Source organism: Podarcis liolepis (assembly GCF_965112155.1).
Source record: "Podarcis liolepis genome assembly, chromosome: 2".
Lineage (NCBI taxonomy): Eukaryota > Metazoa > Chordata > Lepidosauria > Squamata > Lacertidae > Podarcis > Podarcis liolepis.
The window spans coordinates 100,872,865-100,896,167 of record NC_139555.1 but is presented as its reverse complement, the minus strand read 5'-3'; the positions used below and the strand labels follow the sequence as shown (position 1 = coordinate 100,896,167).

At 42.7% G+C, this 23,303-nt stretch overlaps 1 protein-coding gene across 1 annotated transcript in view; it reads right to left on the bottom strand.

Moving 5' to 3' along the window:
* Positions 1-389: 389 nt before the first annotated feature.
* LOC310701477 (cadherin-related family member 3-like) overlaps positions 390-23,303 on the bottom strand; it is a 43,909-nt gene continuing 20,995 nt past the window's right edge. The window contains exons 8-17 of the mRNA XM_083492410.1: positions 22,445-22,547; positions 21,153-21,251; positions 16,254-16,489; positions 9,718-9,889; positions 8,651-8,895; positions 4,731-4,930; positions 4,312-4,331; positions 4,146-4,177; positions 2,950-2,998; positions 390-2,204 (exon numbers count right to left, since the gene is read on the bottom strand). Coding sequence (XP_083348536.1) covers positions 2,041-2,204; positions 2,950-2,998; positions 4,146-4,177; positions 4,312-4,331; positions 4,731-4,930; positions 8,651-8,895; positions 9,718-9,889; positions 16,254-16,489; positions 21,153-21,251; positions 22,445-22,547 — 1,320 coding nt within the window. The 3' untranslated portion in view covers positions 390-2,040. The remainder of the gene's footprint in view (positions 2,205-2,949; positions 2,999-4,145; positions 4,178-4,311; positions 4,332-4,730; positions 4,931-8,650; positions 8,896-9,717; positions 9,890-16,253; positions 16,490-21,152; positions 21,252-22,444; positions 22,548-23,303) is intronic.

Genomic DNA, 23,303 nt, shown 5'->3' with positions numbered 1-23,303 from the left:
TCTCTACCTGCTTCACATATTGTCTTTTTCAGTGATGGGAAGAGACAGTAGTTGCAAATTTAATAATTCCAAACTTCCTAGATATGCATAGAAACCAGATTCTGAAGAGCCTTGGTATGTGATACCAATCAGGATTCCCCTGTTCGATCCAAACAGGTTTTAGTTTTCATTTAACCAGCACAATGTGATATAGATAAACAAATTAAATGGAGCCACCTAGAGAAATCATCAGCAATCTGTGCTGGAAAATAAAAAGAGAAATATACCCCCTTGCAATTTTTGGCATCCAATTTCTTCTTTTTAATTTCATTCCTTTTGTCAGGGATCCAAGTGTCATAATAAAAGCACATAATCAGAGGGGAAGGTGATGGAAGGTGTGGTTTCCAGCTAAGTTTTAAAAAATCTTCATTTCACCATGGTCCAAATAGGATTCAGGGCCATCTACTGCTATTAGTCATCTTTTTAAAAACAAAAAACAGCAGCAGCATGTCACCCCATTCAGTTCAATGGCAGTTGCTCCCCATAAAATATACTGATGAATCAGTGGAATGAATTGGTGAAACAAAATGGTGGGGGTGGGTGATTCAATGAAACTATTCCTTCTGTAATGACTCAGTTCCATGATATATTTTTTTTGTTGTTAAATCACTCTTTTCCACCAGCTCTAGTTTTGATCAGCATTGCTTCCTCAGTCAAATTTCAAGATGAATTTAAAGCCCATGGAAAAGGTTGAGCCAATGTGAAAAATTTATCTAGCTAAGGAAACATAGTTGATATTTCAGAGCAGCAACAAGCATCCTGATAGTTCATCCTGACAATCTTTTCAGTGTGTCCAGATTTTAAACAAAAAAATTGCAAAGTGTTAATGGTTTAAACCAACATTATTGATGATCCAAGATAAGGCCACCTAGAATTGATTGCTGTCACTGCTGTCACTATGGAGATGTAGTCAAAACATTTGCTTACAGCTCCAATATCCAACCTATAGAGGCCTCCAGATCAATAGGTAATAAGTAAATTAAACTTCTAAGGGAATTGGTTTTCCCCATTCCTCTTTTTCCTCTTTTTAATAAACCTCAATACAAAGAAAGCAATTGATCAAATTTTCTTTTTTAAAAATTAAAAAATGATTAAATGCCATTTTCATATCAGAGTTATTGGATTAGACATTGTTGATTTATAAAGCACTCAGATGCTCAGGGAAATCATAGCAAAACGTAGGCTCTTTTCAAAGTTTCGAGGATCCTAATTAGATATACAAAAACCAGGAGTAGTAGTACAATCAAGAAATTGCCTTTCAGCTGGAAAATGGCTTTAGCTCAATGGTAGATCACAAGTTGGAGTTGTATAAACTTCTAACATCCCCAGAAAAAGGATATCAGGTCGCAGAGATATTGGAGAGCTATTGGACTATGTGCATCCTTAGTCAAATTCATGCCAGATCTAGATGTTAGCTATGAGCACATAATACTAAATCAGGGTTTAGCACTATATGAATGAGATAGAAATGGGGTGGTACCAGATCCTACATAGCCCTACATCCTATTTGAGTGTTTTTTTTGCCTGCCCAGAATGAGTCCTTGCACTCTGATAATGCCTCTTGTTTGCCTAGGTAGAGGAGATAGATGTGTAACAAGTTGCTCTGACCACTTTCGCCTCTGGATCTGCCCCCTGGAAAGTTGTCCATGAGTGAATGTGGACCTCAGGCTTAATAACGTTCCCTACCATAATTTCATAATACAAAACTCATGACATGGTGTCCTTGTATCGTGGGCTTCCCTGGCTTCGCTCTACTTTCGGCAGTTGCTTAGGGATGGAGGGTGATACAACAGTACTGTATGGTGTCTTTCCAAGGAGAGAGCACATGTCTCAACAGCCTTCAAAAACAAACATGGCTTCATTCTGAAAATGTTTCTTTTCATCCATATTCAAAAGTCCATCTGAACCCCACTCCCTGATACTAAATCCATCTTCCTGCTGAAGACTAGAAGAGAAATAGATCAGTTATGATTAAATGATTGGCTTTAAAGGCTGAAGAAGTTATGGATCTTTAGGGAATTTCATTGGCATGTTCTTTTCAGGAGAGAGACTCTGAGACACCGAAGATATGCTTGTGAGATCCAGATTGTTTCTGATGGGTTCTTGAGGGACCTTCCACTTTCTTGCTCCTGACTTGCTGTTATACTGATAGACATTGCCTGTGACTAAGGAAGAAAAGAAAAATGGTGCAACGTTGCATTATTATCTGTGAGTAGAATGAATGCAAAGTTAGTTTCATTTCTGAAAATTTTGCTTCATATTGATGAAGAATATCAGAAGTGTCTTGCTTTATGAAACCTAAATCCCATGTAGTCCAGCATCCAGTTCTCACATTGGCCAACCAAATCATAGAAACCTAGAGTTGGAAGGGACCATGAGGGTTATCCAGTCCGACCCCTTGCAATGTAGGAATCTTTTGAACATCGTGGGGCTCGAACTCATGGCCCTCAGATTACGAGTCCCATGCTCTACTGTCTGAGCTATTTATGAGAAGCCCACAAGCAGGGTCCTTCCTTTGTAATTCCCAGTAACTGGTATTCAGAGTGGGAAAAGAACACAGTCATCATAGGTAGTAGCTGTTGAATACGAAGTACTGAAGGAAACGAATAAGTGAGGTCCAGGAGGCCTGGTGGCACCATCTACTGCCAAAGGATTTTGTGAAAGGTATTTCCATACAACCCATAGAAGGCATGTGTAAATGATTGCTGCAAATATCTTACTCCTCAAATACTGACCAGATTGATACAGTTGAACTCTGGAAAAGGAAACAGATTTGCTATACAGGCTGGATCTCTCTGTGCTAGTGTGTTTCCTTATACCAGAGCTTTCCAAACTGTGTGTCGCGACACGCTAGTGTGTCAGTGTGTCGTGTGAATGCTCCCCACATTCCTCCTAGGGAGGATATATTACCTGGATCTTTGGCTTCTCCGTTGAATACAGTTTCATAAGTGGAGGTTTCCTGAAGTGAAAACAATAGCAGTCAAGTTTCATAAACATCATAATTAAGAAATGACTTGGTTTCCATTAACATCAGTACCTCACCAGCAGCTGCAGCAGGAGAGAAGCAGCAGCCAGACCAACTGCAAAGCAGGTAAAAGTTTTGAACCAGCACCCTTCTTTTCCTTGATGCTGATTTCCACTGAAGGAAGAGGAGAGATGCTGGACCATCCCTGGAGGAAGATGCTGGACACACCCACTGCTGATTTGCAACAGCCTGATACCAGACTTTTGGGTGGGGAACTCAAAGGGAGGGGGAATAGTTGCTTATTTAGCTCCTCAGATGTTGTTTTGCTACTACTCTCATAAAAGTCAACCATAGGCCATGCTGCCTGGGGCTGATGCAGACTTTCCACGTTTGCTTTAATGGAAGTGATGGCTCTTTCTACAGTGGTACCTCGGGTTAAGTACTTACTTCGTTCCAGAGGTCCGTTCTTAACCTGAAACTGTTCTTAACCTGAAGCACCATTTTAGCTAATGGGGCCTCCCCCCACCGCCACGCCACCGGAGCACAATTTCTGTTCTCATCCTGAAGCAAATTTCTTAACCCGAGGTAATATTTCTGGGTTAGCGGAATCTGTAACCTGAAGCATATGTAACCTGAAGCGTATGTAACCCGAGGTACCACTGTATATATATTTTCTTTACTGGGACACGGGTGGCGATGTGATCTAAACCACTGAGCCTCTTGGGCTTGCTGATCTTAAGGTCAACAGTGCAAATCTGTGCAATGGGGTGAGCTTGTGTTGCTCTGTCCCAGATCCTGCCAACCTAGCAGTTCAAAAGCACACCAGTGCAAGTAGATAAATAGGTAGCACTGCGGTGGAAATGTAAATGGCATTTCTGTATGCTCTGGCACTCATCATGGCGTCTCTTACGCCAGAAGCGGCTTAGTCGTGCTGGCCACATGACCCAGAAAAGCTGTCTGCAGACAAACGCCGGCTCACTTGGCCTGAAAGCTGAGATGAGTGTTGCACCCCATAGTCAAATTCAACTGGACTTTGACCTCATAGCAAAAATGGGTATACTTATTTAATTATTGTGAACTTTCATAATAAAATTCTTTACCGGTTGTGTCATTTTTCAACCAGTGTCACAATACTACTTACTGTTATCACTTCCATGTTTTCTTTCTGGGTTCCTGTATCAACAATAAAAGTCATTTTACTTATGGGAATAAAATCAATGAACACAGACACACATATTATCCATTATATGGATATAACAAAAAAAACATTATAGCAACAGTATTCATAGTTCCACAGAAGGACTTACCTAAACTATATTTCTTTATTCTGTAACAGAAAGACATTTAATAGGAGTAAGGCATATTGCAAATACTTTTACTTCCATGTATATAGAACATAAGGCATCAATTCTCGCAGATGCTTGCAGCAGGTGGATCAAAATGTGACCCAGCATTTATTTTCACTGGCAACTGAAAGTTCAGGTCCTTGAATCAACTTACCAGATTGGCTTATGGAAGTCTGTCTGAGGTGGGAAATGGTAGCACAACAAGGGAGGTTATGAGACTGGTATTAAAGACCTCCCCCCCCCCGCCCCCCGTTTTTCCATAGAAAACAGAACTGCCACAAAGGATCCCAACTCTAATTGTATGCACAATCTTCCTGTCCTTCACAGGTTTCCACAGAATTTAATTATTTGGATTCTGGCCTTTATGTCAAAAGACATACCTTTTTATTTCCCTGGGAGTTTTGGTCCGCTGTTTCAGACATGCTTCCTTACACCCGCCATATCTCCATATCAGAAAAAACCACCAAGCAAGCAATCCAACAGCCATAATTGCGGCCAGTGTGAAGATAAATGGAACATACCAATTATCAGAATGGAATGTGTTGACTGATGTGTATACAATGGTCAGACCTTTCTTTGGCTGTATGGGGAGGGAGGGAGAGGGAGAGGGAGAGGGGGAGAGAGAGAGAGAGAGAGAGAGAGAGAGAGAGAGAGAGAGAGAGAGAGAGGAATCTCTGAAACCATTTTAGTTTTGATGCAGTGCATGGGAAATCCAAGCTAAATCTCAACAACAACACAAGACACTGTAGGATGGCTCTGGGGAAGTGTGATTAAGACTAACTAAAAGAATGTGCCTGGGGGTGGGAAACTATTCAGAACACAAAAATGACATGTCAGGAGTGTTTAAATAGGATAATCTACCCCAAGAATGGGATTTCAAGTCATGAGGAACATGCAATAAAATGTGTATATAAAGACACTGCAGAAATGAAGGCATTGTTGTTGATGCACAATTCAAAGTGTTGGTGCTGACTTTTAAAGCCCTAAACGGCCTTGGTCCTGTATACCTGAAGGAGCATCTCCACCACCATCATTCAGCCTGCGAGAAGTGAGGTTACAGGGAACCAGACTGAGGGCCTTCACGGTACTGGTGCCTACCCTGTGGAATGCCCTCCCATCAGATGCCAAGGAAATAAACAACTATCTTACTTTTAAAAGACATCTGAAGGCAGCCCTGTCTAGGGAAGTTTTTAATGTTTAATGCTGTATTGTGTTTTTAATATTTGGTTGGTAGCCACCCAGAGTGGCTGGGGAAATCCAGCCAGATGGGCAGGGTCTAAATAATAATAATTGTTGTTGTTGTTGTTGTTGTTGTTGTTGTTGTGCTGTACAGATTTATTTTTTTCTGCCTCACTCCCCCAGCTCACATCCCAAGCCTACAGATAAGGTATACAGAATTAAGAGCACTTACTGATTGCATGAGCAAACTCCCCCAGTCCACTGGCCTAGTGCAGCCTTCACTAGGGATGGATGGATATGTCATTTTTGGCTTCTTCGAATATCTCATTCCCCCCCCCCCCAAATCTTAAATTGAGTTTGCCCCCATTCCTTCATCGCTTCGAAATTATTATTTTTAAGTTCACAGGAAAACACATTTTTGTGCCTGATTTCCCCTAGTACAATGATATTTTTGTGTTATTTTGACTTATATATACATTTTTTTTGTCTGCGCTTTTCAAAATGTAAGCATTTATCTTTGCATTTTCTGCACTACAATATTTGGAGAAGCACAAATTCTGAAGGATAGCTGCCTTTTGGTTCATGTATCGGTTCAGGAAATGTGAATTAGCCAGATTTGCATAGAAACAGGATGAGCTTTCTCCTCCACCCCTAGCCTTTATAGATAGGCGGAGGGGTGTACCTAACATGTGCAGCTATGAGAGTTGTGCCTTCCTATTGTGGCATAGCCAGCAAGGCCACAAAAAGGAATATTGGGGGAAAGGTAGAGTCAGGGACCAGACTGAAAGTCTGGGCAGCTGCTAAATGATTTCAGGTGGGCGGGTGGGTTGGGGGAGTCCTCTTGGAATTCACTAGTCCTGAATGTTGTTTGATAAAGAACTTTAACAAAGTTTGTTCAAAGCCATTATGCCAAACCTTGCTAAAATTGACAACTCCCAAAGGGCTGAAAACTCAAGGAGGTTACATCCAATTTGGTCATTCTGCAGCTAATCCCCCTCTGGGATTTCTACATTTTGCTTTTAACCAATTAAGGAATACATTCCTTTTTAATTTTATGCTCAAGTTAGCAACCAAATAAACAGAAGTATTCAAGGCTGTCCTTTCATGAGATTTGGCAGCCTGTCTGAAGCTGTGGCAAAAGTGTCCCCCTCCATCTCCGCTATAGTCATCTTGCTGTGGGCTCTCTGTTGCATTCGGTGAACAAAGCCGCAAGTGTGGCTGACAGCCAGGATATTGAGTGGCTCTGAACAGCCTCCTGACTTTTAATAAGAGGGAAGAGTCAATTTGAGTTGTTCTCCACACCTGCACTTGCCAGGCAGGGATTGCTTTAACAGGCAAAAGCAGAAAGAGTTTGACTTGCTATTTTAAAACAAACATATCCTTCACTTCCCCCATGTAGCCCCCCACCCCAGGGAAAGAAAGTTTGTTAACAGCATCTTCTGTAACTAATTCAGTCTTCTGAACAATAAGACCCAGGCCTTTTCTTTTTTGGATTTCTAATATCAGTAATTCAAAGAAAAGTACTACGGGAAGGCAGGGGGTTGGATTTGAGTAGTTTTTACTCAGAGTAGATCCATTGAAATTAATGGACCTAAGTTAGTCATGGCCATTCATTTTAATAAACGGACTTTGGGGCTGGATCTACACACGGGGGTGAAAATGCTATAATTAAGTCATAAATTAGATCGTTATAACAAAAGGAAAAAAAAACCTATGTAGAATCACATAGATAAATTTTGTGCTCTACAGCGCCATCTGGTGCCACATCTTTACAATGGAGTTACAACGATATAACTGACTGAGTGTAGCTGAGTCCTGGGTAAGTTAGTTGAGTTGCAATGTTCAGGGGCCACTTGCAATTCACCCTTACTCAAAAATAAGGATGAGGAACCTATGACTCCATAGATGTTCTTGAACTACAGCTCCTATAAGCCCCAGCCAGCAGGGCCAGTGGTCAGGAATGATGGGATTTTGTAGTCTAACAGTATTTGTACAGTCACAGGCTGGTAGTACAATAGCTTTGTAAGCAAGCATTTTGGTTTCCTTGCAAATGTCCCGGTCCTCAAACACTCTGCACTTCAATCGGGAGAAAGCTGCACTCACAGGTGATGCTGGATTTTGGCATCAATATTGGCCCTTGGGAAAGATAACTGCCCAGGTATAAGTGATTGACACTTTCCAACGTTACACCATTGAGTTGGATGATACTGTATGTTTATGAAACATGGACCACTTATAAACACCATCTCCAACTACTCAAAAGATTCCATCAAAGGTGTCTCCGAAAAAAAATACATATCACTCAGGAAGATAGGCGAACTAATGCCAATGTACTGGAAGAAGCAAAGATTACCAGTGTCAAAGCAACAATTCTTCAACAGCAACTCTGTTTGACTGATCATGTTGTTCAGATGCCTGATTATCATCTTCCAAAGCAAACTACTCTAATCTGAACTTAGAAATGATGAAGAAGAAGAAGAAGAAGAAGAAGAAGAAGAAGAAGAAGAAGAAGAAGAAGGGAAGAGTTTGGATTTGATATCCCGCCTTTCACTCCCTTTAAGGAGTCTCAAAGCGGCTAACATTCTCCTTTCCCTTCCTCCCCTACAACAAACACTCTGTGAGGTGAGTAGGGCTGAGAGACTTCAAAGAAGCATGAAAATGAAAAGCATAATGCTGGTGGTCAACAAAAGAGGTTTAAAAACTGTCTCAAGGGAATTTTTTTTTTTTTTAAAAATGTAGTATAAACACTGGCCTGCAAGTGCTCCAGTTGGAGAACAGCCTTTGCCAAAGGTGTCATGAACTTTGAAGACACTCGAACTCAGGACGCAAGGGAGAAACGTGCTAAGAGGAAGGCACATTTGGCAAACCCTCACTGTGATCAACATCCCACCCGGAAACCTATCTCCCCACTGTGGAAGGACATGTGGATCCAGAACTGGCCTCCACAGTCACTTACGGACTCACTGTTAAAACTGTGTTTATGGAAGACAATCTTTCTCGGCTAGAAGTGATTGCCAAAGAGGACGAGACAGCCATAGGTTTCTCACCAATGGGTAGCATTTTTCCCACTGGACACCAGTTTGTTTCACTTGGTCTTTGCTAAACACAAAGTACTACTTACATCAAAATATGGCGTTGTTGGAGGAGGAGTCCTGGTTCTAACCACAGAAACATCTATCAGGACTGTTCCTGTCATAGCTTTGGAAACAGAGTTATTGTACAAGTTGTCATCTATAATGTGAACCACAAGATGATACTGGGTCTGCATGTCCATTCTATCTTCAAAGTTGAAAGGGCTTTTCACAATCAGTCGCGGTGAACTGGACCCTCGAAATGGGTCAAAACCAAAATGGTTACCACCATTTCCTTTGTGTGAAGAACAGAAAGAGAGATTAGAATGCCTCTAAATGCCTCTAAATTTTATCTTATCTCGGGTGTATTTTTATACAAAAAGGCTTACAATGAATGCACTTTTAGTGGTATCACTAATGGCAATAATAGTACCTTTTAATTATTTTCTTTTATCTGTATATATATATGCTTTCTCTTTTGAAATATGCAAAATTCAGTAAAGCATTGATTTTAAGAATGATGATAATAATGGTTCCTTTTAAAATGAATATTCATAAAAGATGCACATTTGAAAAGCAGATGTCAAACAAAGGTACAAACTAGGCTTGCAGGGGCAGGGAATTGTTCTTCCCTCTTGAGAGTGTCAGTGGTTACGATGGCCTGAGAGGCATTACAGTGTACTACAATTTCATGGAACTAATCCTGTGTACACACCAAACATTTAAAGCACGACTCCCGCACCCAGCAAGAATCCTGGGAACTGTAGTTTCTTAAATGGTGCTGGGAGCTGTAGCTCTGTGAAGGGTGAACTACAGTTTCCGGGATTCTTTGAGGAAAGCCATGAGTTTATGAGGCCCGAGAACCTATGCCCTTAACCATCCATAACCCAGAAATCAACAAATGATGTTTCTTCTCCCACCACCACATATCCATGCCAGAAAAGGTTTCACTTATTGCATTCCTGCATGACTCGCGCACAGCTCTTCAAAGAACAGAGCCTCTCCGTTTGGTGGTTAGGGTGGAGACTGCAACCCTAGCTAAGCCCAACGAGGTTTGGAAAGTGTTGTTCCACATCAAAAACCGTAAGGAGACATTTCGTGATGCAAGAACTTTTACCGAAAACAATCTCAAACCGCATTGAAGTATCAGCAGAGTCTCTATCGTGGCAGGTAAGCCGAAAGCTGTTTATATTTGTTCCTGGGGAGGTACTGTCAAGCACTGTTGCTCTATAGGTAAGGGGTGTGCATAGGGGGGCTTCGTCATTCTCTTCTCTGATATCTATTGTCACCTATTAAAAGAAACAACAGCAAATCAAGAGAATCATAAACAAAAGGAGCCTGCAGAAGAGTGCTGGTGGGGCATGGCTCATCTACTGTTGCTAACAGGATCTAACGCCCTGGAAGAAAGACTGTCACAAGACATAGCGGTGTCTACTTGCTCAGAGGAGATAAAAAGGAATGAGATGATTCAGGGAGGATGAGTCTGTCAAGGCAGTAGCAGGAGTGGGGCTCACTGCAATGCCTCTCCCCATATGAACCAACCCAGACCCTGCAATCAATGCCTGAGGCCCTCCACGAGAGGTCCAGAGGGTGGCAACATGAGGACGGGGCCTTTTCTGTGGTGGCTCCCCACTTGTGGAATGCTCTCCCCAGGGAGGCTCGCCTGGTGCCTTCATTACGTATCTCTTGGCACCAGGCAAAAACATTCCTCTTCTCCCAGGTCTGTGGCTAATTAAACAATCTATGGCCTTTTAAACTGGGGGGGGGGATTGCTTTTGTTTGTTAGTATGGTTTGTGTTTTTTATATTGAAACTACACTGTGATCCTTGGATGAATGACAGTATAGATATTTTAAAAGGTAAAGGTGCCCCCTGACTGTTAGGTCCAGTCACGGATGACTCTGGGGTTGCAGTGCTCATCTCGCTTTACTAGCCGAGGGAGCCAGCGTACAGCTTCCGGGCCATGTGGCCAGCATGACTAAGCCACTTCTGGTGAACCAGAGCAGCGCACGGAAACGCCGTTTACCTTCCCACCGGAGTGCTACCTATTTATCTACTTGCACTTTGACGTGCTTTCAAACTGCTAGGTTGGCAGGAGCAGGGACCGAGCAATGGGAGCTCACCCCGTTGCGGGGATTTAAACTGCCAAACTTCCGATCGGCAAGCCCTAGGTTCTGTGGTTTAACCCACAGCGCCACCCATATCCCTATAGATTATTATTAATTAAATATATAGAAATAATAATAATAATAATAATAATAATAATAATAATAATAATAATAATAATACCTCCCATCCCCCATGCTGCTGCTGTTTACTGGGGATGGGGAGAGGGAGGCAGTGGTGAGGTTTGGTGTTCTGCACCCCCATTCTGTTGCAGGTTCTACTCACATATTATAAACCAAAGGGTGGGAGGCAGGGGAATCGGCCATGTTCATTTACACAGAAAAGATCAAAACACCAAGCAAGCTGGAAATGCCAGACTCAGCCTAAGGGTTACTTGCCTCGGAGATGATGAATGGTTTCCCACCTGAAACATTCATGAGTAATCTCAGTAAGCTCATGTCTCAGAACAGCACTTGGATGAGAAACACTGTAACAATCCCCCCCCCCCCCCGGGCAACACACAGAAGCACACTAGAAAATTAAGATGCATAAGAAGAGTCTTCTGGACCAATCTCCTCTAGCATCCTGTTCTCCCAGTGGCCACCAGGAAGCCTGAAGACTGGACATGAGCTCAGCTGCATTTTTGCCCCCATCAACTGGGGTTCAGAGGCATAATGCCTTTGTGAAGCAGCCAGGTGAAATACAGTCACCGGCTTGCCTCCACCTCGGGAAAGCTGCTTTAATAATTCCCAAAGAGAATTGCTTCAGGAAGCTTTTCCCCTGCAGGTGTGGGGACTGAACAGCAGTAATGGCATTTCCCAGTTGTTTGCAAGCAAAGGAAAACCGAAAGTACCAGCACTCTTCCTTGATCTACTTGTGCAAGAAGGAGACAGTAGCATTTGAAATAGTAAGGCATGGTTCTCAGCAGTTTTTACGATTATCTTTTTTTTTTAAGTAATTATATTTATTCCAGGCTTAAAATGAAAGACACTGGAGCTCAAGCCAGTCTGAAACAGAATCTTCTGACTTGGAAACCCTGAGGAACTGAGATCTGGTTGCATAATGAGCCCCTGTGGGCTAAAGGATGAGGAAAGCTCTCTGTACAACCTAATAGGCACTCACTAGCAAGTCTACAGGTGCAGAAAAGAGCAGTCCTTATCAATGCATAATATGGGAGATTCAGGGGACAGGAGCATGCTGCTTCTCTCACAGATTGGATGCATTCATCCAGCACCTTTAATATTCCACAGCTACTGTGGACAAGGAGACACAGCCAAAGAGGTATTTCAGGGACCCTCCCCACATGTTAATGTGGGGCAGCCGCTCTTCCAAATGGGTTGGCCATGTGTCCTGTTTTACAAAGAACAGTCCTCCTGAAGGTGTCCTGTATCTGAAGTCCTGCCCACTCCAAGTGATGGAAAAGAGCTTCTCCCTGAGTTTCCAGAGAGCTGCTGCCAGCCCGAGTAGACAGTACAGGGATCCATATCAGACCCTCCCAGTGTCCCTATTTTCCCGATGGACAGAAGCCGTCCCAGTTTCTGATTTGACCCCAGAATGTCCCGCTTCTCCTTAGGACATCCCTATTTTAATCGGAGAAATGTTGGAGGGTATGGCGTTATCCAAGCCCCCAAGCCATCTGAAGGCAGCCCAGTATAGAGAAGTTTTAAAATGTTTAATGTTTTATTACGTTTTTCTATATGTTGGAAGCCGCCCAGAGTGGCTGGGGCAACCCAGCCAGATGGGCCAGTATAAAAGTTGTTGTTGTTGTATAGGACATTCCTATTTTCATCAGAGAACAGTTGGAGGGTGTGCCATATGGATGAAAGGTCCAAGCTGATATATATCAGCTTCCTGCATTCCTCTGATACATTACACTTGGGGAGGGGATGTTAATTTTAAAAAATGCAGCATAGATGTATACATTTGTCCCAAGGTGAAGTTTTGGTGTTAACTGAGCACCTGTATTTGACACCTATTCTGGTCGCTTCGCCTCTGCACTTCTAGATCACCCTAGGGCCAGGTCTCTGCTTGGCTGACTGAACTCCATCTGCCCTCAGGGCCCATGACACCTGTAATTAGCTTATCTGCTTTGTAGCAGCATGTAGGAGACAGAGAGCGTTAGCAAAGTGCTACTGCTGCTGAGAAAATCAGTGCAGCTGAATTTTTCAAATCGTTTTTTAAATCACTGCAACAAAAGTCCACAAGCAACAGGGCATTGCTTAAGCAGAAACCTGCTCTCCAGAAGTCAGAGAAGAAACTGCTCTGATCAAAGAAGGACAGAGAAACAGCAAGAGGCATTTTACACGAAGGTTACAGCTTCATCTCCTGTTGGAGCAGACTAATTGCAGCCTAGGTCCGTGTACTTTAATCACTGTTGCCTCTCTACCAGAAAAAAAAAAGATGCATTTGTGTAGGTAAGGAGAGTATAGTGGTACCTCTGGTTATGTACTTAATTCGTTCTGGAGGTCCGTTCTTAACCTGAAACTGTTCTTAACCTGAAGCACCACTTTAGCTAATGGGGCCTCCTGCTGCCACTGCGCCGCCGGAGCACGATTTCTGTTCTCATCCTGAAGCAAAGTTCTTAACCCGAGGTACTATTTCTGGGCTAGTGGAGTCTGTAACCTGAAGCGTATGTAACCTGAAGCGTATGTAACCCGAGGTACCACTGTAAAAACTTCTAAGACACTTTCTTTCCCCACCCAGTAAAATACTTCTTTAGTTTTTGTACCCTGCCAAGCCAAAAGAGGCCCAGCAAGCCATGTATTCTGGCTTGCCAGGTACTTGACACACCTCTTTTGGGCAGTCTGCAACATCATTCATTTGAGCTTTGTTGGGCCACTATACCAGTAGCTGGCTTAATGTGTCCCACTGCAAGCAATTGTTTTCTTGGATTTATGCAACCTGTTCTGCTCTTTCGCTATGCTGATTTTAGCCTCCTTGACTTCTGTGGGATTAATCCAAATCACCAAAATCAGGTCATTAAATTTAAGTAACAAATCTAACTACTTTGTGATGTTCGCAGGAGCAGTGCATCTGGATGATGATGATGATTGTTGTTGTTGTTGTTGTTGTTGTTATTATTATTATTATTACAGGGAGAAATGGAAAACCAACCAGAACAGTCTCTTTGGCTTAGGCACGATCTGCTGTTATGTGTTCCACATGCCCCCCCCCCCGAAAATATATATTCTGTTGTATCATTATTACACCCTAGTGTTACAGAAGAAAGTGCTGCAAGCTTGTAATTTATTATCAATGAATGAGCTTTCTGTGTTACAGTAATCCTATGCTTGTAGGTGTTAATTAAAATGTTCCCACCAGCTAGGGACAGAACAGCAGTACAGAGACATGCTCAACAGATGAACTGCTTGCTTGCGGTGCATCCGTTGCAACAGCCAGCAGCTCCAGCTGACCCCAGCTGTGACCAGGACATCCAATGCTAACCGTCATGACTTTGCATGACAAAAAGGCAGGCTGGCATATAGAGCCAGGGGAGGTCTTTGCTCATTTCTGATATACAGTGGTACCTTAGGTTAAGTACTTAATTTGTTCTGGAGGTCCGTACTTAACCTGAAACTGTTCTTAACCTGAAGCACCACTTTAGCTAATGGGGCCTCCTGCTGCTGCTGCCGCTGCACCACCGGAGCACGATTTCTGTTCTCATCCTGAAGCAAACCCAAGGTACTATTTCTGGGTTAGCGGAGTCTGTAACTTGAAGCGTATGTAACCTGAAGCGCATGTAACCTGAGGTACAACTGTACTCGTGTTTTTATACTGAAGCCCCTCATGGCCCAGTATATAAAGTATGCTGTAATTTGAGGTGTCGATTCCAATATGTCTCTTTCCTCAAGACCCACTGAGAACCCTAGCCCAAAATGGAGCTTTTCGTATTTCCAGAGTTCAGAGCTTTCCTGGTCTGGCTTGATGCTTGGCATACCGCCACAGGGTGCTTTTGAAAGGTGGCCCCTTCTCGGCTAAGTGGTGTCTAGCAGCCCCCCCTCTAGGGCCCGGAGGGGGGAGAGTGCGGTCTCCAAAGGCTGATCGATCGCCAAATGAGTGATATTTATGGAATACAGCTTATCTACATTGTAATATTGCAAACAGTTTTGCCTAACAATTTAATTTGGAAGGTACTGATTCAATAAAGCTATAAAGGAAGGTTTGGACAATTAATGATTGGGAGTTCCTGTGCCATTAAACTTCAGATAACAGACTTGGACAACATCCCGGATTGGAATAGAGTCAGAGGAAACTACACTGATAAAAAGACAGTTGGAAAAATATATACTAATAAAGCTGTACTCGATGGATGTTTGACATGATTGAGAATCGTAGACCCAGGGACGGAGAATTATAAAGCGTCAAAATCGAGATGTGGAAAATATGGACACAACAAGGAGAGGCAGAACTGAGATGTGGAGATATGCTTCAGAGATCCAGACCGTGGGGAGCTCCGAAAAATTAATAATTATAATTTGGACTATAATTTGGTCTTTTTTATTTTAGTTTTTTATTTTAATTAGAGTATTATGATTGGATATATTAATTGGATGTTTTTTATTGGAAAAGCAATAAAAATGATTTTTTTAAAAAAAAAGAAAGGTGGCACCTTCTCGTCCTCCACTAATCCACATGGGATAGGCACCTTTACCGGCAAGATGGGGCTAGAGCTCTTTTGAAAGTTGTTTTCTGGTTACTTCTGCTTCGCAGGATGCCAGACCAGATTACTGCAAAGAGCTTTTTGGTAGTAAGATCTAGTGATCTTTGTGTAATTGTCTCCATATCACTCACTAGGTAATCCTTCCTTCCCTACTCTTAGTTGTTTCATCTGTTCCCTTGCCGCCCTGCATCTGCCTCTACCCTCTGCAACCCTTTAAGACGGCCTTCCATTTTTTGACATTATCATTCTTCGTCCATGACTTCCTTGCCTCCTTTTCAAGACAGAGCTTCATATGATGCATGGAGCTACCACGTCAAAAAACACCCCTTGTGTTGAATTCTTTCCAACAGCCCATAATTTGTGATAAGAACATAAGTCCAGCATCCTTTTCTCACAGTGGCCTACCAGATGCCTGTGGGAGCCCTGGAACTGTTGTCTCAATCCAATCCACCTTGAAAAGATATCTAAATTGGTGGCCATTACCATATTTTGTGGCAGAGAATTCCAGAGTTTAATTTACCTTTCCTTCTTTTCTAAAAGAAATGCTACTTTTACTGCTCAGCACTACATGTCTAGCCATTAAATAAGTTCCTTTGGGGCATGTGATATGAGAGTTTTGCTCTTCGGTCATGTTGATGGTTTGACTTGGAAGAAGCAGTGAAAACAAAGGCGAGGCCTACCTTTGGAGTTCTTAAAATGGTGTGGCAAAGGCACAAGAGTTTCTTTACAATGGTACCCTATGAAATAAAACGGTTTGCATGACACCTGCCTGCCTTTGATTTTCCCATTCTAGTGGACCGATTGCCAATAATTCAGCTACTATAGAAAGGAAAGTTAAAAGAACTGGCTGGATAATGTCCATAAGAAAAATGTTTAACTCAGACTTACTACAGTACTAGCAGTTCTGGGATGAAACAGATCACAGTCAACAGCTTCAATGATCAGTTTGTACTGCTGGACAGATTCGTAGTCTGGTTCTGTTATCAGTTCTATCACTCCAGACACTGGATCCAACCAGAATATCTCAACGGGGTAAAAAAAGCCTCCATGGCCTATTCTATAGGTCACACAGTCTGATGGGTAGTCTTCATCTGTGGCGGTTACTTGTCCAACTTTATGGTGAGCTGTAAGAAGACAGTGGTGTTTTACAAGTGCTAATTTTCAGACTCGATTTCATTTACCTGGAATTAATGTAGTAGTGACTAAGTGGAGCCCTCTCCTTTTTCAACAGTGAAAGCCGAGCGCTCAGAAAATGAGCCTATTACTGTGCTGCCTTTGTAAGGCTTATTAGCAATCCCTTCTTATTTAGCCATATAACAGGGCAAAAATGACACAAACAGGAGCTCCTTAATTACCTCACAATGAGTACTACAAGGCATAAGCTGCATTTATCGCTGTTGGGATGAGACTGCGGCGTAATTGACCATTAAATTCTTCTCCAATTGGATTTCTTTTCTCTACAAAAGACTCTAGGGGTGCATCTTCCCCCGAACTAGTTGCGTGGCATTTTGTTTACAGGCAAAGGAGAGAACTCAAAGGTGAGTGGTGGGCGAAGAGGAAGGATCCACGTGTCGCTAAATATGGAGATCAGTGCTGTTAATTTATATTATTATTATTATTATTATTAATAATAATAATAATAATAATAATAATAATACCCCACCCTCCACGGCCAGAGCCGGGCTCAGGACGGCAAACACCAATAAAATCACAGTAAAAACATAATAATGGAAAGGGGGGGGACAATTTAAAATACAGGTTAAAATGGAATTTAGAATGCAGCATTTTAAAGTAGCCGATAAGTCAAGACCGTAAGGGGAGGGAAACATAAAGGTCAGATTGAGTCCAAACCAAAGGCCAGGCGGAAAGATGTCAAGGCCCTGCGGAAAGATGTCAAGTCCCACAGGGCCCTAGTCTCTTGTGACAGAGGGTTCAACCAAGTCGGGGCCAGTACTGAAAAGGCCCTGGCCCTAGCTGAGACCAATCTAATGACCTTGCGACCTGGGACCTCCAAAATGTTGTCATTTGTGGACCTTAAGGTCCTCCGCGGGGCATACCAGGAGAGGCGGTCCTGTAGGTACGTGGGTCCTAGGCCGCATATAGTGTACTGCTTAATAAATAGCCCTGAAATGTCACAAAACAAGGACTTCCAGGATAATATTTGTATTCCCTAACAGGAATTGAGGTCGGATTAAGCAACTGTGGGTTCAGATTCAATGGCTTGGGTAAAAGATGGACTTAAGTTGTCCCCCCACCCTTGGCTGTTGCATTTGGCTCTGGCCATACCATCAGACCAGCAGCTGTCTGGCTCTTCCTCCTAAACCCTCTGTTGGAGGACGCATTTGCGTATGCTTTGTCGCCTGTCCTGGCCTCCCTAAACTGCTCTGCTTCCTCAGGTGCCATGGAAGATGCTATCCCATCTGCAGTGCTGAAGTACGATTCAGTTGTCAGCCAAAACAGCTTTCGTACATGGAATGGGGAGGAATTCCAGCTTGTCTTTCAAGCTGCAAAATGTTTTGTATCAGCTCCGCTCTAGCCCCTGGCTTCTATCCTACCTCCCATACATAGGTCTCAGCCTCTTTGCAGCATCTGCATCAGATCTCAGTAAGTTGCTGCCACTGTTGTCCTTTTCCCGCAGTGTCCTCTTAAATGTTCAGAGCAATGGAACATAATAAGACTGAAAGGAGCCCAGACCAACGGCAGGAGGAGATGCTGACCGATTAAAATCTGAGGTCCATAGGCAAGACCCACATGAGTCCAGCCTGAAACTGTTTGGGATTTCTGAAATAGCATGCCTAGTGTTCATGTAAATGCAGCAAGCAGGCGCCAAGTAGTGACGAGCTAACGTGGTTCTGTTTATTAGTGAACTGTTTTAAAGCAGCTGCCCCAGTTGCCAGGTCATTTCCAGCCCCAATTCAAGGTGTTCACATTAGTGCTCCAACCCCTAAAGGTCTTAGGCCCCCAAAACCTAAAAAATCACCTCCTTCACTCTAAGGTGTTAAGATCAGCAGAGGGGGCCATTTTGGTTGTTCCACCAGCCTCAGAAGCTCAGGGAGAGGGTATTCTCTGTGGTAATCCCCAAATTGTGGAACTCATTCCCCACAGAGATGCATCTGGTACCTTCATTACATACGTTTGAAGGGCACAATTCCCAGTATGTTTCCGGGCACAATTCAAAGTGTTGGTGCTGACCTTTAAAGCCCTAAACAGCCTTGGCCCAGTATACCATCGCTCAGACCGGCCACTGCCGAGGGCCTTCTGGCAGTTCCCTCACTGCGAGAAGCGAAGTTACAGGGAACCAGGAAGTGGTGAATTATTGTATTTTAATATTTTACTGGAAGCCACCCAAAGTGGCTGGGGAAGCCCAGTCAGATGGGTGGGGTATAAATATATTATTATTATTATTATCATTATTATTATTATTATTATTATTATTATTAATTATATAGCTTTCGGCAAATGCTGAATACACACCTCAAGCGTCAAAAGCCAGGTCAAGGAGATGCACCTCAGTACCCACCTAATTTCTAGAATAGTAAGTTGTTTGAAGCTGCCTATAATATTGTGTTTTAATTGTAAAATGACCCAGGACTTAAGGGTGACGGGTGGGCAAAGGAGAAGAGGAGGAAAAAAGAAATGTTTCCACTACCTTTTATGTCTACGAAGCCTGAGCTGAAACCTTTGCAGTCAGACAAAAGGTGTCCACTACTGGGCCTTGGTTCTGCTAACAAAGCGTGTAGCATAGGAATATGCCTTACAGTTGTATCTCGGGTTAAGTACTTAATTCATTCTGGAGGTCCGTTCTTAACCTGAAACTGCTCTTAACCTGAGGTACCACTTTAGCTAATGGGGCCTCCTACTGCTGCCGCGCAGCCGGAGCACAATTTCTGTTCTCATCCTGAAGCAAAGTTCTTAACCCGAGGTACTATTTCTGGGTTAGCGGAGTCTGTAACCTGAAGTGTATGTAACCTGAAGCATATGTAACCCGAGGTACCACTGTATACCGGATCAGACCACTGGGTCCACCTAATTGAGTACGGTATACACACTGACTGTCAGCAGCTGTCCGTGGCTTCAGTCAGAGGCCTCTTCCCATTCTACCTGGAGATGATGGTGAATTACACTTCCACATGCCAAGCAGATGCTTTCCCACTGAGCCCTTCTCCTCAAAAAAACACAACAGTGGGTTTAAAATGCAGCTCATATTGCACAAGTACATACAGCGGTACCTCGGGTTACAGATGCTTCAGGTTACAGACTCCGCTAACCCAGAAATAGTACCTTGGGTTAAGAACTTTGCTTCAGGATGAGAACAGAAATTGTGCTCCGGCGGTGTGGCAGCAGCAGGAGGCCCCATTAGCTAAAGTGGTACCTCAGGTTAAGAACAGTTTCAGGTTAAGAATGGACCTCCAGAACGAATTAAGTTCTTAACCCGAGGTACCACTGTACTAAGAGTTTCTCTCATTTCCACATTGTAACTCTGTTAAACATAATAGAAAGCCAATACTTTTACGTGGGTATGAAATTAACCTTTCAATAAAGCATAAAAAGCTAACCTGAGCACTTCTCAAGCTCGAGTTTAAAATAGAGCCATTATGAGGGCTCCTGAAAGGCTGCCAACTTTTCTCCTTGAAAAACTACTGTAAGCGAATTGCATTTCCCTTGTGGCTTCCGGCACAATGTGATTGAGCTTTTCCGTTTCTCATGAAGCTGTTTCGGATCTTTTTAAACAAGATGGGGAGGTGGTGGTTAAAAGGAAACTAATTTCATGTGTGTGTGTGTGTGTGTGTGTGTGTGTGTGTGCCTTTTTCTTTTGCTGTCAGCAGCGGATCCGTGTATGTGTCAAACTTCATCAGAGAAAATTACTTTAAATATTTCAGATTGCTGTATTGTGTTCAAATTATATAGTTACCAAGACCCCATACAAGGCAATTTTGTACTAATGCAAATAAATAAATAAATGCAGCTCATTCTTTTGACCTTTTTATGGGCACTGCTATAAAGGAAGTTATAGCATCGTGATGTTCTTGTATTTTTTTATTTTCACCTACCTGATTTCCACCCTCCCTCAACTGATTCAAGTCAATGCCCATTGCTATAGCTCAGTGGTACACAGGTCACAAACTCTGCAAACAGAAGGCTCTAAGTTTGATCCCCCACATCTCCCGCTAGCAACAATTTAGTAGCTGGTGAAAGAAAAGACCTCTGCCTGAGACCTTGGAGAGCTACTTCCAGTCAAATATGACAATATTGGTGGCCTAGGTGGAGAAATATGACTAATGGCAACGGTATCCAGTTCAAATTTCAAGTCAAGGCCAGTAAAAGTGTGAATAATTATGGATACTTATGAGCAGGTGACAACCTCCCTTCCTTCCTTCTTTCTTTCCTTCCTTCCTTCCCATAATTTCTATTCCATGCCTTCAATGTAATTTTAAGTTCCAAAGGCGACTAATAATAAGCAAGAAACAATAAGAGTATAATTTTTAAGAAATAGAAAATAATAAAATAAACCATACACACTAACACAGAGAACTGCAATTTTTATAATTTTATAATTACAGTGTTACAGTTATCACAGTATAATGATCATTGCCATGTTATGACTTAATTTCTCTTTATTTTGAGCTTTTGGTACAAGTTTAGTACAGCAGCTCTCGTGCTATGCTCAAGTTTTGCTTTATTTGTTGTGTCTTTATTCGTATGCTTCTCTGAGCTGTTTTTATAAGGCAAAGCGGTTAATATATTTTACTTAATTTTAGAAAGGAACAATCAAATATTGTAACGTACCTCCAGCTGTTTCAGGAACAACAAACGCATAATCTGCTTTACTAAATGCCGGCCCAAATTCATTGACAGGTAAGACTTCCACAATTATCGTAGCAGTTACTAATAAAAGAACAAGCAGATCAGCATTTTCCAAGTATTAACCTGAGAATTCACCCAGCTGACAGCAAATAGGAAAACAACCAACAGGAGAGTAAATTGAAACAAGAGGCCCAGGTCTTCATTGTGTCAGAGGGAGCCAGTGTGTTGGTTAGAGTGCTGGACTAGGACTTGGGATGCCATAATTCAATCCAAACTGGAGCACGAAACTGTCTGGGAGACCATGAACCAATCACTGTGCTGCAAAGGGTTGTTGCAAGAATAACATGGAGAAGGGAGAACCATATATACCACTTTGAGCTCCTTGGACAATATATGGGATCCAGGTGTCATGATAAATAAATACTAAGCTATGGCCAGTATTTCATTCCCAGAATCAAGGCAGAGTGGGCCTCAAAAGTGCCACTTACTATTTCATGGTCCTAGTGAGAGATTTTACTTTCTTGGGCTCCATGATCACTGCTGATGGTGACAGCAGTCACGAAATTAATAGATGCCTGCTCCTTGGGAGAAAAGTGATGACAAACCTAGACAGCATCTTAAAAAGCAGAGACATCACCTTGCTGACAAAGGTCTGTATAGTTAAAGCTATGGTTTTCCCAGTAGTGATGTATGGAAGTGAGAGCTGGACCATAAAGAAGGCTGATCGCTGAAGAATTGATGCTTTTGAATTATGGTGCTGGAGGAGACTCTTGAGAGTCCCATGGACTGCAAGAAGATCAAAGCTATCCATTCTGAAGGAAATCAGCCCTGAGTGCTCACTGGAAGGACAGATCCTGAAGCTGAGGCTCCAATACTTTGGCCACCTCATGAGAAGAGAAGACTCCCTGGAAAAGACCCTGATGTTGGAAAAGATGGAGGGCACAAGGAGAAGGGGACGACAGAGGACGAGATGGTTGGACAGTGTTCTCAAAGCTACTAACATGAGTTTGACCAAACTGGGGGAGGCAGTGGAAGACAGGAGTGCCTGGTGTGCTCTGATCCATGGGGTCACGAAGAGTCGGACATGACTAAACAACTAAACAACAACAACAAAGGTTCCAAACCTAAAGTTGGGGCACGTTGGGGGGGGGACCCTAAGAAGACATAGAGAAAAGATGGATTCCCCACACAAGAATCTCAAAGGAGGACATGGTCAGAAGAGCAAAAGGCATGGCATGCTAAGAACACACTTGGGTTCTTATTAAAATTCTCACCTGTGTGTGACGGAATTGCATCATCAAAAACAGAGAGAGTCATTTCATGGGTACTACCAACTGCAAGATTCCGTGGGTCTTCATAGTCCAAATATTGTGTTACCTTCCAACATAGCAAGAGTGAACAATTAAACCAAGCAGCACAATATCAAAGGCAGATTGAAGCTCTTGCATATTTCAAATTAACAGTTAAAAGTATCTCAATTTTCCTGTTAGAAATGCAGATGCAACTATGGATAAGACTCAACCAGGGGCAATTTCACACTTGGAGGACTACTAGAAAGAACACTTGGCTCCAGTTTCCATAGGAATGCAGAACTGAAAGGAAGTATGTGCTGGTCCTACCCATCACCTGGAGGATGAAAGGCTGCTGGGTTGTCTGTGTGTGTGTGTGTGTGTGTGTGTGTGTGTGTGTGTGTGTGTGTGAATCTTGGGAGCTTCAATGCGGAACGGAGTTTATGTTATCATTACAAGCTGTTGCTTATAAACTGCCTTGAGAATCATTTGATTGGAATGCAGGGTATAAACCACCAGGTCCAGATGGCATGATGGCATCCACCTGAGAGTTCCCAAAGAACTCATGTGAAATTGCTGATCCAGTAACAAAAGTATGTATTTGTCCCTAAGATCAGCTTCCATACCTGAAAACTAGAAAATGGCAATGAAATGCTATTTAAAAAGCGTGGTGGTGGTGGTGGGGAACGTGGGGGATCTTGGTAATTACAGGCTAGTTTGCTAAAAAATAAAAGGGTGAATGCAAATATCATCATCTTCATCATCACCTTATTCTTACACAACACCCTTTCTCCAAAAAAAGGCCAGAGTGGCTCAAACTATGCATATTATCGGACAGTGATGG